The 15,615-nt window shown below is 43.3% G+C and overlaps 1 protein-coding gene across 1 annotated transcript in view; it reads right to left on the bottom strand.

The window, feature by feature from the left end:
- Positions 1-15,615, bottom strand: part of LOC112256991 (iron-sulfur clusters transporter ABCB7, mitochondrial-like) — a 63,076-nt gene that overhangs the window by 9,202 nt on the left and 38,259 nt on the right. The window contains exons 9-12 of the mRNA XM_042326176.1: positions 10,114-10,288; positions 8,119-8,276; positions 6,442-6,605; positions 507-636 (exon numbers count right to left, since the gene is read on the bottom strand). Coding sequence (XP_042182110.1) covers positions 507-636; positions 6,442-6,605; positions 8,119-8,276; positions 10,114-10,288 — 627 coding nt within the window. The remainder of the gene's footprint in view (positions 1-506; positions 637-6,441; positions 6,606-8,118; positions 8,277-10,113; positions 10,289-15,615) is intronic.

Genomic DNA, 15,615 nt, shown 5'->3' with positions numbered 1-15,615 from the left:
CAATGTCTGTGTGCCAGTCACTGTCTTTGTGATCTTGTCCAGGAGGGGGTGTATTTGATAAATGCCATTGGGTGAGGTAATGCTGTTGGTCCTGAGTGGTACCAAGAGCGAGATAAGAACATAGTTTAGGAGACCAAAGCTGAACGATAATTTATAGCCAATGCTGTCTGGCTAGGTGTGTCTTTGCTATAAAGGATATCAGTTGCAATGTGTAAGCACTCTCAGAGAATTCATTTATAGACACTGAATTGATCTGAGAGTCACAGGGTTGTGATGGAGCTCATAATAATTAAAGATGGACTTTATGATAACTCTGACTTGTGTGGTGGTTTGGTCTCGTGATTTGGTAAATACAGGACATTTCCACTATAACACACTGAACACATAGGAAAGAACCTGTAGTTTGTATTTGCTTCCACATCTGCCCCCTTGTTGTGGGAGTTGATTGTTGTCCAAGTCAACTTAATAAAGGATCAATAAATGTAATCTAATCAACTTAGTTTTACCTGTGGTACCACCCCTACGGCCCGTCGCAGGCTGTCCAGTCCAACGTCTCTGATGTTCTGTCCAGCGATGTAGATGTTTCCCTTCTGGGGCTCGTAAAACCGGAACAACATACGCATTATGGTGCTCTTCCTGAAACAACACAGAACCATGGTTACTATGGTGCTCTTCCTGAAACAACACAGAACCATGGTTACTATGGTGCTCTTCGTGAAACAACACAGAACCATGGTTACTATGGTGCTCTTCCTGAAACAACACAGAACCATGGTGCTCTTCCTGAAACAACACAGAACCATGGTTACTATGGTGCTCTTCCTGAAACAACACAGAACCATGGTTACTATGGTGCTCTACCTGAAACAACACAGAACTATGGTGCTCTTCGTGAAACAACACAGAACCATGGTTACTATGGTGCTCTTCCTGAAACAACACAGAACCATGGTTACTATGGTGCTCTTCCTGAAACAACACAGAACCATGGTTACTATGGTGCTCTTCCTGAAACAACACAGAACCATGGTTACTATGGTGCTCTTCCTGAAACAACACAGAACCATGGTTACTATGGTGCTCTTCCTGAAACAACACAGAACCATGATTACTATGGTGCTCTACCTGAAACATTCAGCATTACACTGTTGGAGCTAGGAACACCAGCATTACACTGTTGGAGCTATGAACACCAGAATTAGACTGTTGGAGCTAGGAACACCAGCATTACACTGTTGGAGCTAGGAACACCAGCATTTCACTGTTGGAGCTAGGAACACCAGTATTACACTGTTGGAGCTAGGAACACCAGCATTACACTGTTGGAGCTAGGAACACCAGCATTACACTGTTGGAGCTAGGAACACCAGCATTACACTGTTGGAGCTAGGAACACCAGCATTACACTGTTGGAGCTAGGAACATCAGCATTACACTGTTGGAGCTAGGAACACCAGAATTAGACTGTTGGAGCTAGGAACACCAGCATTACACTGTTGGAGCTAGGAACACCAGCATTTCACTGTTGGAGCTAGGAACACCAGTATTACACTGTTGGAGCTAGGAACACCAGCATTTCACTGTTGGAGCTAGGAACACCAGCATTACACTGTTGGAGCTAGGAACACCAGCATTACACTGTTGGAGCTAGGAACACCAGCATTACACTGTTGGAGCTAGGAACACCAGCATTACACTGTTGGAGCTAGGAACACCAGCATTACACTGTTGGAGCTAGGAACACCAGCATTACTGTTGGAGCTAGGAACACCAGCATTACACTGTTGGAGCTAGGAACACCAGCATTACACTGTTGGAGCTAGGAACACAAGCATTACACTGTTGGAGCTAGGAACACCAGCATTACACTGTTGGAGCTAGGAACACCAGCATTTCACTGTTGGAGCTAGGAACACCAGCATTTCACTGTTGGAGCTAGGAACACCAGCATTACACTATTGGAGCTAGGAACACCAGCATTACACTGTTGGAGCTAGGAACACCAGCATTACACTGTTGGAGCTAGGAACACCAGCATTACACTGTTGGAGCTAGGAACATCAGCATTACACTGTTGGAGCTAGGAACACCAGCATTACACTGTTGGAGCTAGGAACACCAGCATTACACTGTTGGAGCTAGGAACACAAGCATTACACTGTTGGAGCTAGGAACACCAGCATTACACTGTTGGAGCTAGGAACACCAGCATTACACTGTTGGAGCGAGGAACACCAGCATTACACTGTTGGAGCTAGGAACACCAGCATTACACTGTTGGAGCTAGGAACACCAGCATTACACTGTTGGAGCTAGGAACACCAGCATTACACTGTTGGAGCTAGGGAACACCAGCATTTCACTGTTGGAGCTAGGAACACCAGCATTATACTGTTGGAACTAGGGAACACCAGCATTTCACTGTTGGAGCTAGGAACACCAGCATTATACTGTTGGAGCTAGGAACACCAGCATTTCACTGTTGGAGCTAGGAACACCAGCATTACACTGTTGGAGCTAGGAACACCAGCATTACACTGTTGGAGCTAGGAACACCAGCATTTCACTGTTGGAGCTAGGAACACCAGCATTACACTGTTGGAGCTAGGAACACCAGAATTAGACTGTTGGAGCTAGGAACACCAGCATTACACTGTTGGAGCTAGGAACACCAGCATTACACTGTTGGAGCTAGGAACATCAGCATTACACTGTTGGAGCTAGGAACACCAGCATTACACTGTTGGAGCTAGGAACACCAGCATTACACTGTTGGAGCTAGGAACACCAGCATTACACTGTTGGAGCTAGGAACACCAGCATTTCACTGTTGGAGCTAGGAACACCAGCATTACACTGTTGGAGCTGGAATAAGCTAGGAACACCAGAATTAGACTGTTGGAGCTAGGAACACCAGCATTTCACTGTTGGAGCTAGGAACACCAGCATTTCACTGTTGGAGCTAGGAACACCAGCATTACACTGTTGGAGCTAGGAACACCAGCATTTCACTGTTGGAGCTAGGAACACCAGAATTAGACTGTTGGAGCTAGGAACACCAGCATTTCACTGTTGGAGCTAGGAACACCAGCATTTCACTGTTGGAGCTAGGAACACCAGCATTACACTGTTGGAGCTAGGAACACCAGCATTACACTGTTGGAGCTAGGAACACCAGCATTACACTGTTGGAGCTAGGAACACCAGCATTACACTGTTGGAGCTAGGAACACCAGCATTACACTGTTGGAGCTAGGAACACCAGCATTACACTGTTGGAGCTAGGAACACCAGCATTACACTGTTGGAGCTAGGAACACCAGCATTACACTGTTGGAGCTAGGAACACCAGCATTACTGTTGGAGCTAGGAACACCAGCATTTCACTGTTGGAGCTAGGAACACCAGCATTTCACTGTTGGAGCTAGGAACACCAGCATTTCACTGTTGGAGCTAGGAACACCAGCATTTCGCAACACCCACAATAACATCTGCTAAATATGTGTGTGTGACCAATAGATTTTTCTATGACTTTTGGGAAATAGGACTGACATTGTAATAGGACTGACATTGTAATAGGACTGACATTGTAATAGGACTGACATTGTAACTATAGTAGAAAGACTAAGCTTGCAGTGTGACGCTGAATAAGCTCCTAAAGGTTATAACCCAGAATCTGCAGATATAATTGGAGAGGATAAGTTAAATACAGGTTAGGACCATAAGAGGCACATTTCCACTTCAACACTAGAACAAATTAGTGAAGCAGCCGTCCAATTATGTACCAAGTAGAGCTGGTGAATAAGGGTTTCTACACAGAGACAGATCCCAGACCCAGTGACCATGTTTACATGCTACCTATATCCTGTTATTATTCAGGAGACTCAAGTATTCTGTTTTTGAGTTGACGTATATAGACATCATATCCCGTTTACAATAAACCCCGAAAAGCTTGTATCCCAGTTATGTGAAACCAGAATAAGATGCCTGGGATATGCTGATCTTAGACGGGATACTGTGGCATGTCAACATCTTATGCGGTTGACGGTTGACGGTTGTCAGCGAAGGGCATATCAGGGGTGGCAGTCTATTTTACACAAGTTTCTGCTTATAATTACTGACATTTGGTAGGCCATATTATAATTATTGACATTTGGTAGGCCATATTATAATTATTGACATTTGGTAGGCCATATTATAATTACTGACATTTGGTAGGCCATATTATAATTAATGACATTTGGTAGGCCATATTATAATTACTGACATTTGGTAGACCATATTATAATTAATGACATTTGGTAGGCCATTTGTTTGTCAACTATAGTTAGATACATACAGCTTCTCTTCTGTCATAACTGCTGAGCAGAACAACGTCTTACACCGACAGAATGAATTCATTAGTAATGTAGTTAACACAGAGAATGAATTCATTAGTAATGTAGTTAACACAGAGAATGAATTCATTAGTAATGTAGTTAACACAGAGAATGAATTCATTAGTAATGTAGTTAACACAGAGAATGAATTCATTAGTAATGTAGTTAACACCGGTAAAGTTGTCTGTTTCCATTAGGAACCGGGAGAAAACTCATCAGCATCCAAAACAGTGGAAAGATTGGTCCTGTGCAACATGTCAAATGTCATCAGTTTGACCGATTTTAAGGAAATCAAAAGCTGAGAAAACGATTGAACATGTTTCTGATAAGACATATTTGATGTGGTTGAAATACGGTGTGTGGTTGAAATACGGTGTGTGGTTGAAATACGGTGTGCGGTTGAAATACGGTGTGTGGTTGAAATACGGTGTGTGGTTGAAATACGGTGTGTGGTTGAAATACGGTGTGCGGTTGAAATACGGTGTGTGGTTGAAATACGGTGTGTGGTTGAAATACGGTGTGTGGTTGAAATACGGTGTGCGGTTGAAATACGGTGTGCGGTTGAAATACGGTGTGTGGTTGAAATACGGTGTGTGGTTGAAATACGGTGTGTGGTTGAAATACGGTGTGCGGTTGAAATACGGTGTGTGGTTGAAATACGGTGTGCTTGCATAACAGAGTCAAAGATGACACATTAACCGCGCTTTTGCATTTTCTATTTTCATATTTCTCCACTACTGTTCCTGAGCACATTTGTTGTATCCTTTTACTGCAAGAAATGCATCATTCTACAGGAATTAATAACATATTACTCTACATGTGTGAGGTCATAGGCCTACAGGTGAGGTCATAGGTCTACAGGTGAGATCATAGTCCTACAGGTGAGGTCATAGGTCTACAGGTGAGGTCATAGGCCTACACGTGAGATCATAGGCCTACAGGTGAGGTCATAGGCCTACAGGTGAGGTCATAGACCTACAGGTGAGGTCATAGGTCTACAGGTGAGATCATAGTCCTACAGGTGAGGTCATAGGTCTACAGGTGAGGTCATAGGTCTACAGGTGAGGTCATAGGTCTACAGGTGAGATCGTAGTCCTACAGGTGAGGTCATAGGTCTACAGGTGAGGTCATAGGCCTACAGGTGAGGTCATAGGCCTACAGGTGAGGTCATAGGCCTACAGGTGAGGTCATAGACCTACAGGTGAGGTCATAGGCCTACAGGTGAGGTCATAGGTCTACAGGTGAGGTCATAGGCCTACAGGTGAGGTCATAGGCCTACAGGTGAGATCATAGGCCTACAGGTGAGGTCATAGGCCTACAGGTGAGGTCATAGACCTACAGGTGAGGTCATAGGCCTACAGGTGAGGTCATAGGTCTACAGGTGAGGTCATAGGTCTACAGGTGAGGTCATAGGCCTACAGGTGAGGTCATAGGCCTACAGGTGAGGTCATAGGCCTACAGGTGAGGTCGTAGGTCTACAGGTGAGATCATAGTCCTACAGGTGAGGTCATAGGTCTACAGGTGAGGCCATAGGCCTACAGGTGAGGTCATAGGCCTACAGGTGAGGTCATAGGCCTACAGGTGAGGTCATAGGCCTACAGGTGAGGTCATAGGCCGACAGTCAGTGTCCAGACTTCAGTTACTATTCCATTTAACCCATATGAACTTCAATGAGGAATATTCTGTTTACTCGGGGTTATAGGGATACTTGTGAACAGGATATCAACGGTGCATGTAAACAGCTTATCCTGAATAAGACCTTAAGTGGGATATAAGCTACATTGTGGAATACTGTGAGCATGTAAACATGGACAATCAGACACGGCCAGACCAGGATGTTACAGATGAACACTGTTGACTAACGTTGCAGAATCCTGGAAACATTCCCAAAATGTCCTGGTTCTCCAGAAATCCCGCATGGACGATTCTGGATTTCCTGGTTATTCCCTCCCAATTCCAGGGACTTTGAGAAAGCTACCAGAAATGTGCAACCCTACTGTTGACCAGTGCACTTCATATGACCATTTCAGACAGGTCAAGGCCTTTCTAAATGAGAGCTTACCCTGATCCGCTCCCTCCTACGATGGCCACCTTCTTCCCAGCCGGCACCTGGAAGGAGACGCCCTCTAGAACCTTCTGTCCTTCCAGGTACTCAAAGTAGACATCCTCAAACCTGATGGTGGCTTCTTGAGGGGTGACGGAGAGAGGAGGGGCCAGCTCTCTTTCCTAGAGTAGAGAGACAGGAGAGTTAGGACTAACTGCTACAGACTTACCCCTAACCCCTGACCTCTAACCCTCCTGGGGAGGTGGGGGGGGGGGTCACAAGGAGGGCAGAGGCCAGCTCCTTCTCCTATAGACAGAGGAGAGGAACTGGACTATAAGTATAGAACCTTTAGGAATACTGTGTGCAGATAGTCAGTAATTACAGTGTTCTAGAATTGGACTATAAGTATAGAACCTTTAGGAATACTGTGTGCAGATAATCAGTAATTACAGTGTTCTAGAACTGGACTATAAGTATAGAACCTTTAGGAATACTGTGTGCAGCTAGTCAGTAATTACAGTGTTCTAGAACTGGACTATAAGTATAGAACCTTTAGGAATACTGTGTGCAGATAGTCAGTAATTACAGTGTTCTAGAACTGGACTATAAGTATAGAACCTAACCCTTAGGAATACTGTGTGCAGATAGTCAGTAATTACAGTGTTCTAGAACTGGACTATAAGTATAGAACCTTTAGGAATACTGTGTGCAGATAGTCAGTAATTACAGTGTTCTAGAACTGGACTATAAGTATAGAACCTTTAGGAATACTGTGTGCAGATAATCAGTAATTACAGTGTTCTAGAACTGGACTATAAGTATAGAACCTTTAGGAATACTGTGTGCAGATAATCAGTAATTACAGTGTTCTAGAACTGGACTATAAGTATAGAACCTTTAGGAATACTGTGTGCAGCTAGTCAGTAATTACAGTGTTCTAGAACTGGACTATAAGTATAGAACCTTTAGGAATATTGTGTGCAGATAGTCAGTAATTACAGTGTTCTAGAACTGGACTATAAGTATAGAACCTAACCCTTAGGAATACTGTGTGCAGATAGTCAGTAATTACAGTGTTCTAGAACTGGACTATAAGTATAGAACCTTTAGGAATACTGTGTGCAGATAGTCAGTAATTACAGTGTTCTAGAACTGGACTATAAGTATAGAACCTTTAGGAATACTGTGTGCAGATAATCAGTAATTACAGTGTTCTAGAACTGGACTATAAGTATAGAACCTTTAGGAATACTGTGTGCAGATAATCAGTAATTACAGTGTTCTAGAACTGGACTATAAGTATAGAACCTTTAGGAATACTGTGTGCAGCTAATCAGTAATTACAGTGTTCTAGAACTGGACTATAAGTATAGAACCTTTAGGAATACTGTGTGCAGCTAATCAGTAATTACAGTGTTCTAGAACTGGACTATAAGTATAGAACCTTTAGGAATACTGTGTGCAGATAATCAGTAATTACAGTGTTCTAGAACTGGACTATAAGTATAGAACCTTTAGGAATCCTATGTGCAGCTAATCAGTAATTACAGTGTTCTAGAACTGGACTATAAGTATAGAACCTTTAGGAATACTGTGTGCAGATAATCAGTAATTACAGTGTTCTAGAACTGGACTATAAGTATAGAACCTAACCCTTAGGAAACCTTGTGTTACCTTGATCTTGTTGTGTGTTACCTTAATCTTGGTGTCAACACTGAGCAGTGTGAAGAGTGTATTCATGTCGATCAGGGCCTGGCGTGTCTCTCTGTACACGGTGCCCAGGAAGTTAAGAGGCAGAGAGAGCTGGAACAGCAGACCATTCACCATCACCAGGTCTCCTACTGTCATAGAGCCTGTCAACAACAACAGGAAGTTAAGAGGCAGAGAGAGCTGGAACAGCAGACCATTCACCATCACCAGGTCTCCTACTGTCATAGAGCCTGTCAACAACAACAGGAAGTTAAGAGACAGAGAGAGCTGGAACAGCAGATCATTCACCATCACCAGGTCTCCTACTGTCATAGAGCCTGTCAACAACAACAGGAAGTTAAGAGGCAGAGAGAGCTGGAACAGCAGACCATTCACCATCACCAGGTCTCCTACTGTCATAGAGCCTGTCAACAACAACAGGAAGTTAAGAGACAGAGAGAGCTGGAACAGCTGACTATTCACCATCACCAGGTCTCCTACTGTCATAGAGCCTGTCAACAACAACAGGAAGTTAAGAGACAGAGAGAGCTGGAACAGCTGACTATTCACCATCACCAGGTCTCCTACTGTCATAGAGCCTGTCAACAACAACAGGAAGTTAAGAGACAGAGAGAGCTGGAACAGCAGACCATTCACCATCACCAGGTCTCCTACTGTCATAGAGCCTGTCAACAACAACAGGAAGTTAAGAGACAGAGAGAGCTGGAACAGCTGACTATTCACCATCACCAGGTCTCCTACTGTCATAGAGCCTGTCAACAACAACAGGAAGTTAAGAGACAGAGAGAGCTGGAACAGCTGACTATTCACCATCACCAGGTCTCCTACTGTCATAGAGCCTGTCAACAACAACAGGAAGTTAAGAGACAGAGAGAGCTGGAACAGCTGACTATTCACCATCACCAGGTCTCCTACTGTCATAGAGCCTGTCAACAACAACAGGAAGTTAAGAGACAGAGAGAGCTGGAACAGCTGACTATTCACCATCACCAGGTCTCCTACTGTCATAGAGCCTGTCAACAACAACAGGAAGTTAAGAGACAGAGAGAGCTGGAACAGCAGATCATTCACCATCACCAGGTCTCCTACTGTCATAGAGCCTGTCAACAACAACAGGAAGTTAAGAGACAGAGAGAGCTGGAACAGCTGACTATTCACCATCACCAGGTCTCCTACTGTCATAGAGCCTGTCAACAACACACTGTCATCCACAACTGATTAAAAGAGGAATCTGCAGGAATGGAATGTTGATTGATTTGGAAAGCAGTCTCAACATTCTATTTCTGGACCCTCTCCTCACCTGTAATGATGCCCTTGGTAGGACTAGGGTTAGTTAGGGTGTAGGGGTTAGGGTTAGTTAGGGTGTAGGGGTTAGGGTTAGTTAGGGTGTAGGGGATAGTTAGGGTGTAGGGGTTAGTTAGGGTGTAGGGGTTAGGGTTAGTTAGGGTGTAGGGGTTAGGGTTAGTTAGGGTGTAGGGGTTAGTTAGGGTGTAGGGGTTAGGGTTAGTTAGGGTGTAGGGGTTAGGGTTAGTTAGGGTGTAGGGGATAGTTAGGGTGTATGGGTTAGTTAGGGTGTAGGGGTTAGGGTTAGTTAGGGTGTAGGGGTTAGGGTTAGTTAGGGTGTAGGGGTTAGTTAGGGTGTATGGGTTAGGGTTAGTTAGGGTGTAGGGGTTAGGGTTAGTTAGGGTGTAGGGGATAGTTAGGGTGTATGGGTTAGGGTTAGTTAGGGTGTAGGGGTTAGTTAGGGTGTAGGGGTTAGTTAGGGTGTAGGGGTTAGGGTTAGTTTGGGTGTAGGGGTTAGTTAGGGTGTATGGGTTAGGGTTAGTTAGGTTATAGGGGTTAGGGTTAGTTAGGGTGTAGGGGTTAGTTTGGGTTAGTTAGGGTGTAGGGGCTAAGGTGTAGGGGTTAGTTAGGGTGTAGGGGTTCGGGTTAGTTAGGGTGTAGGGATTCGTGTTAGTTAGAGTGTAGGGGTAGACTGACCTGCCATGATCCCATTGCTAGCTAGTACCATGATACCAGTGAGGCCCACACTAAAGATGACACTCTGTCCAAAGTTGAGCATGGCCAGGGTATAGGTGGTCTTCAGGGAGGAGGACTCGTAGCTCTTCAGATAACCATCATACTTCTCTGCTTCATACTTCTCATTGTTGAAATACTGGAACAGAGAGCGAGGGAGGTCAGGTAAGATCAGGTGAGGTCAGACAGTATCGTGTAGTAGAATACTGTAACAGAGAGAGAGGGAGGTAAGGTAAGATCAGGTAAGGAAAGGTAAGGTAAGATCAGGTGAGGTCAGACAGTATCGTGTAGTAGAATACTGGAACAGAGAGAGAGGGAGGTAAGGTAAGATCAGGTAAGGAAAGGTCAGGTAAGTTCAAGTGAGGTCAGGTGAGGTCAGGTAAGGTCAGATCAGTTAAGGTGAGGTCAGGTGAGGTCAGGAAAGGTACGGTCAGGTGAGATCAGGTAAGGTCAAGTGAGGTCAGGAAAGGTGAGGTCAGGTGAGATCAGGTGAGGTCAGGTAAGATCAGGTAAGGTCAGGTCAGGTGAGGTCAGGTGAGATCAGGTAAGGTCAAGTGAGGTCAGGAAAGGTGAGGTCAGGTGAGATCAGGTGAGGTCAGGTAAGATCAGGTAAGGTCAGGTCAGGTGAGGTCAGGTGAGATCAGGTAAGGTGAAGTCAGGTAAGATGAGGTCAGGTAAGGTCAGGTCAGGTGAGATCAGGTAAGGTGGGGTCAGGTGAGATCAGGTAAGGTAAGATCAGGTAAGGTGAGGTCAGGAAAGGTGAGGTCAGGAAAGGTAAGGTCAGGTGAGATCAGGTAAGGTCAGGTAAGGTGAGGTCAGGAAAGGTGAGGTCAGGAAAGGTAAGGTCAGGTGAGATCAGGTAAGGTCAGGTGAGGTCAGGTCAGGTAAGGTGAGGTCAGGTAAGGTCAGGTGAGGTCAGGTAAGGTGAGGTCAGGTAAGGTCAGGTGAGATCAGGTAAGATGAGGTCAGGTGAGGTCAGGTAAGGTGATGTCAGACAGTACTGTGTAATAGAGAATGAAGACAGACAGGTCAGGTCAGGTCAGGTGAGATCAGGTAAAGGTGAGGTCAGGTAAGGTGAGGCCAGGTAAGGTGAGGTCAGACAGTACTGTGTAATAGAGAATGAAGACAGACAGGTCAGGTCAGGTAAGGTGAGGTCAGACAGTACTGTGTAATAGAGAATGAAGACAGACAGGTCAGGTCAGGTAAGGTGAGGTCAGACAGTACTGTGTAATAGAGAATGAAGACAGACAGGTCAGGTAAGGTAAGGTGAGGTCAGACAGTACTGTGTAATAGAGAATGAAGACAGACAGGTCAGGTAAGGTGAGGCCAGGTAAGGTGAGGTCAGACAGTACTGTGTAATAGAGAATGAAGACAGACAGGTCAGGTAAGGTGAGGCCAGGTAAGGTGAGGTCAGACAGTACTGTGTAATAGAGAATGAAGACAGACAGGTCAGGTAAGGTGAGGTCAGACAGTACTGTGTAATAGAGAATGAAGACAGACAGGTCAGGTAAGGTGAGGTCAGACAGTACTGTGTAATAGAGAATGAAGACAGACAGGTCAGGTAAGGTGAGGTCAGACAGTACTGTGTAATAGAGAATGAAGACAGACAGGTCAGGTCAGGTCAGGTGAGATCAGGTAAGGTGAGGTGAGGTGAGTCAGGTAAGGTGAGGTCAGACAGTACTGTGTAATAGAGAATGAAGAGAGACAGGTCAGGTCAGGTAAGGTGAGGTCAGACAGTACTGTGTAATAGAGAATGAAGACAGACAGGTCAGGTCAGGTAAGGTGAGGTCAGACAGTACTGTGTAATAGAGAATGAAGACAGACAGGTCAGGTAAGGTGAGGCCAGGTAAGGTGAGGTCAGACAGTACTGTGTAATAGAGAATGAAGACAGACAGGTCAGGTAAGGTGAGGTCAGACAGTACTGTGTAATAGAGAATGAAGACAGACAGGTCAGGTCAGGTCAGGTGAGATCAGGTAAGGTGAGGTGAGGTGAGTCAGGTAAGGTGAGGTCAGACAGTACTGTGTAATAGAGAATGAAGACAGACAGGTCAGGTCAGGTCAGGTAAGGTGAGGTCAGACAGTACTGTGTAATAGAGAATGAAGACAGACAGGTCAGGTCAGGTAAGGTGAGGTCAGACAGTACTGTGTAATAGAGAATGAAGACAGACAGGTCAGGTAAGGTAAGGTGAGGTCAGACAGTACTGTGTAATAGAGAATGAAGACAGACAGACAGGTCAGGTAAGGTGAGGCCAGGTAAGGTGAGGTCAGACAGTACTGTGTAATAGAGAATGAAGACAGACAGACAGGTCAGGTCAGGTGAGGCCAGGTAAGGTGAGGTCAGACAGTACTGTGTAATAGAGAATGAAGAGAGACAGGTCAGGTCAGGTAAGGTGAGGTCAGACAGTACTGTGTAATAGAGAATGAAGACAGACAGGTCAGGTCAGGTCAGGTGAGGTCAGACAGTACTGTGTAATAGAGAATGAAGACAGACAGGTCAGGTAAGGTGAGGTCAGACAGTACTGTGTAATAGAGAATGAAGACAGACAGGTCAGGTCAGGTCAGGTGAGATCAGGTAAGGTGAGGTGAGGTGAGTCAGGTAAGGTGAGGTCAGACAGTACTGTGTAATAGAGAATGAAGACAGACAGGTCAGGTAAGGTGAGGTCAGACAGTACTGTGTAATAGAGAATGAAGACAGACAGGTCAGGTCAGGTCAGGTGAGATCAGGTAAGGTGAGGTGAGTCAGGTAAGGTGAGGTCAGACAGTACTGTGTAATAGAGAATGAAGACAGACAGGTCAGGTCAGGTCAGGTGAGGTCAGGTAAGGTGAGGTGAGGTGAGGTCAGACAGTACTGTGTAATAGAGAATGAAGAGAGACAGGTCAGGTCAGGTCAGGTCAGGTAAGGTGAGGTCAGACAGTACTGTGTAATAGAGAATGAAGAGAGACAGGTAAGGTGAGGTCAGGTAAGGTGAGGTCAGACAGTACTGTGTAATAGAGAATGAAGACAGACAGACAGGTCAGGTCAGGTAAGGTGAGGTCAGGTAAGGTGAGGTCAGACAGTACTGTGTAATAGAGAATGAAGACAGACAGGTTGGGACAACAGAGTGGCTAATGTTCCATTTGTCAGCCGTGGCTTGACTGTCTAAATAATATACACAACATATACAACATAATAATAATAATAATAATATACTGAACTAAAATATAAACACATGTAATAGTAATAATAATAATATACTACAATATAAATGCAACATGTAAATTGTTGGTCCCATGAGCTGAAATAAAAGATCCCAGAAATTTTCCAGGCGCACAAAAAGCAAATGTTGTGCACAAATTTGTTAACATCCCTGTTAGTGAGCATTTCTCTGTTGCCAAGATAATCCATCCACCTTACAGGTGTGGCATATCAAGAAGCTGATTAAACAGCATGGTCATTACACAGGTACACCTTTTGCTGGTGACAATAAAAGGCCACTCTAAAATGTGCAGTTTTGTCACACAACACAATGCCACAGATGTTTAAAGGGAGTGTACAATTGGCATGCTGACTGCAGGAATGCCCACCAGAGCTGTTGCCAGAGAATTCAATGTTAATTTCCATAAACTGCCTGTAACATAATTTTAGAGAATTTGGCAGGAGGCCCAACAGGGCTCACAACCGCAGACCATAGGTAACAAGCCTATCGACATCCGGCTTCTTCACCTGCGGTATCGTCTGAGACCAGACACCCGGACAGCTGATGAAACAGAGGAGTATTTCTGTCTGGGCCCTCCCAGGCCCACCCATGGCTGTGCCACTGCCCAGTCATGTGAAATCCATAGATTAGGACCTAATGAATTTATTTCAATTTACTGATTTCCTTATATGAACTGTAACTCAGTAAAATGGTTGCAACTGTTGCGGTTTTATTTTTGTTTAGAATAATATGTAACAACTAGCATGGGTTGATAGTATGACTGGGATTGTGCCTTCGGCTACTGGACAAAAGAAGGTCGATATCAAATAATTGCCTCCACGGATATGGTCTGATTTTGGCTAGGCTACTTTGAAGGGAAGACCTGCCTCAAAACACATAGTAAAGCATTCAGGTTTCAAACACAATACATACTTCCACCAGCTCCTTACTAAGTGGTGTGAGGCGCTGATGAAGCCTGCCATCCTGTGTATTAGTTGTTTGGGATGCTGTTTCAGCAGCTCTCACGCTGTCTGTCAGATTTTCTACTCAAAGGCTCTATCTGTATGCTGTACACATGTGATAAGATACATAATGAATATACAATACACATTTGCCTATTTAATTCCACTGAATCATGCAAATTAAACTACAGACCGACAAGCCAGTCAAATATATACCCATATACATATATATGCATAATATACCCATATATATATATATACACACCTAATATACCCATATATACACCTAATATACCCATATATATACCCATATATATATATATATATATATATACACACCTAATATACCCATATATATATATACACCTAATATACCCATATATATATATACACACCTAATATACCCATATATATACACACCTAATAAACCCATATATATACCTAATATACCCATATATATATATATATACATACACACACACCTAATATACCCATATATATATATACACCTAATATATCCATATACACACCTAATATACCCATATATATACACACCTAATATACCCATATATATACACACCTAATATACCCATATATATATATATATATATATATATACACACCTAATATACCCATACCTATATATATATATATACACACACACACCTAATATACCCATATATACACCTAATATACCCATATATATATATATATATACATACACACACACCTAATATACCCATATATATATATACACCTAATATATCCATATATACACCTAATATACCCATATATATACACACCTAATATACCCATATATATATATATATATACACACACCTAATATACCCATATATATATATACACACCTAATATACCCATATCTAATATACCCATATATATACACCTAATATACCCATATATATACACCTAATATACCCATACCTAATATACCCATATATATACACCTAATATACCCATATCTAATATACCCATATATATACACCTAATATACCCATATCTAATATACCCATATCTAATATACCCATATATATACACCTAATATACCCATATCTAATATACCCATATATATACACACACCTAATATACCCATATCTAATATACCCATATATATACACACACCTAATATACCCATATCTAATATACCCATATATATACACACACCTAATATACCCATATATATATATACACATACACACATACACCTAATATACCCATATATATACACCTAATATACCCATATCTAATATACCCATATATATATATATATACACACACACCTAATGTACCCATTACAATGAGGGGAT

Source organism: Oncorhynchus tshawytscha, linkage group LG08, assembly GCF_018296145.1.
Source record: "Oncorhynchus tshawytscha isolate Ot180627B linkage group LG08, Otsh_v2.0, whole genome shotgun sequence".
Lineage (NCBI taxonomy): Eukaryota > Metazoa > Chordata > Actinopteri > Salmoniformes > Salmonidae > Oncorhynchus > Oncorhynchus tshawytscha.
Note: the sequence above shows the minus strand (reverse complement) of the source record. Positions and strands in the feature narration are given on the sequence as shown.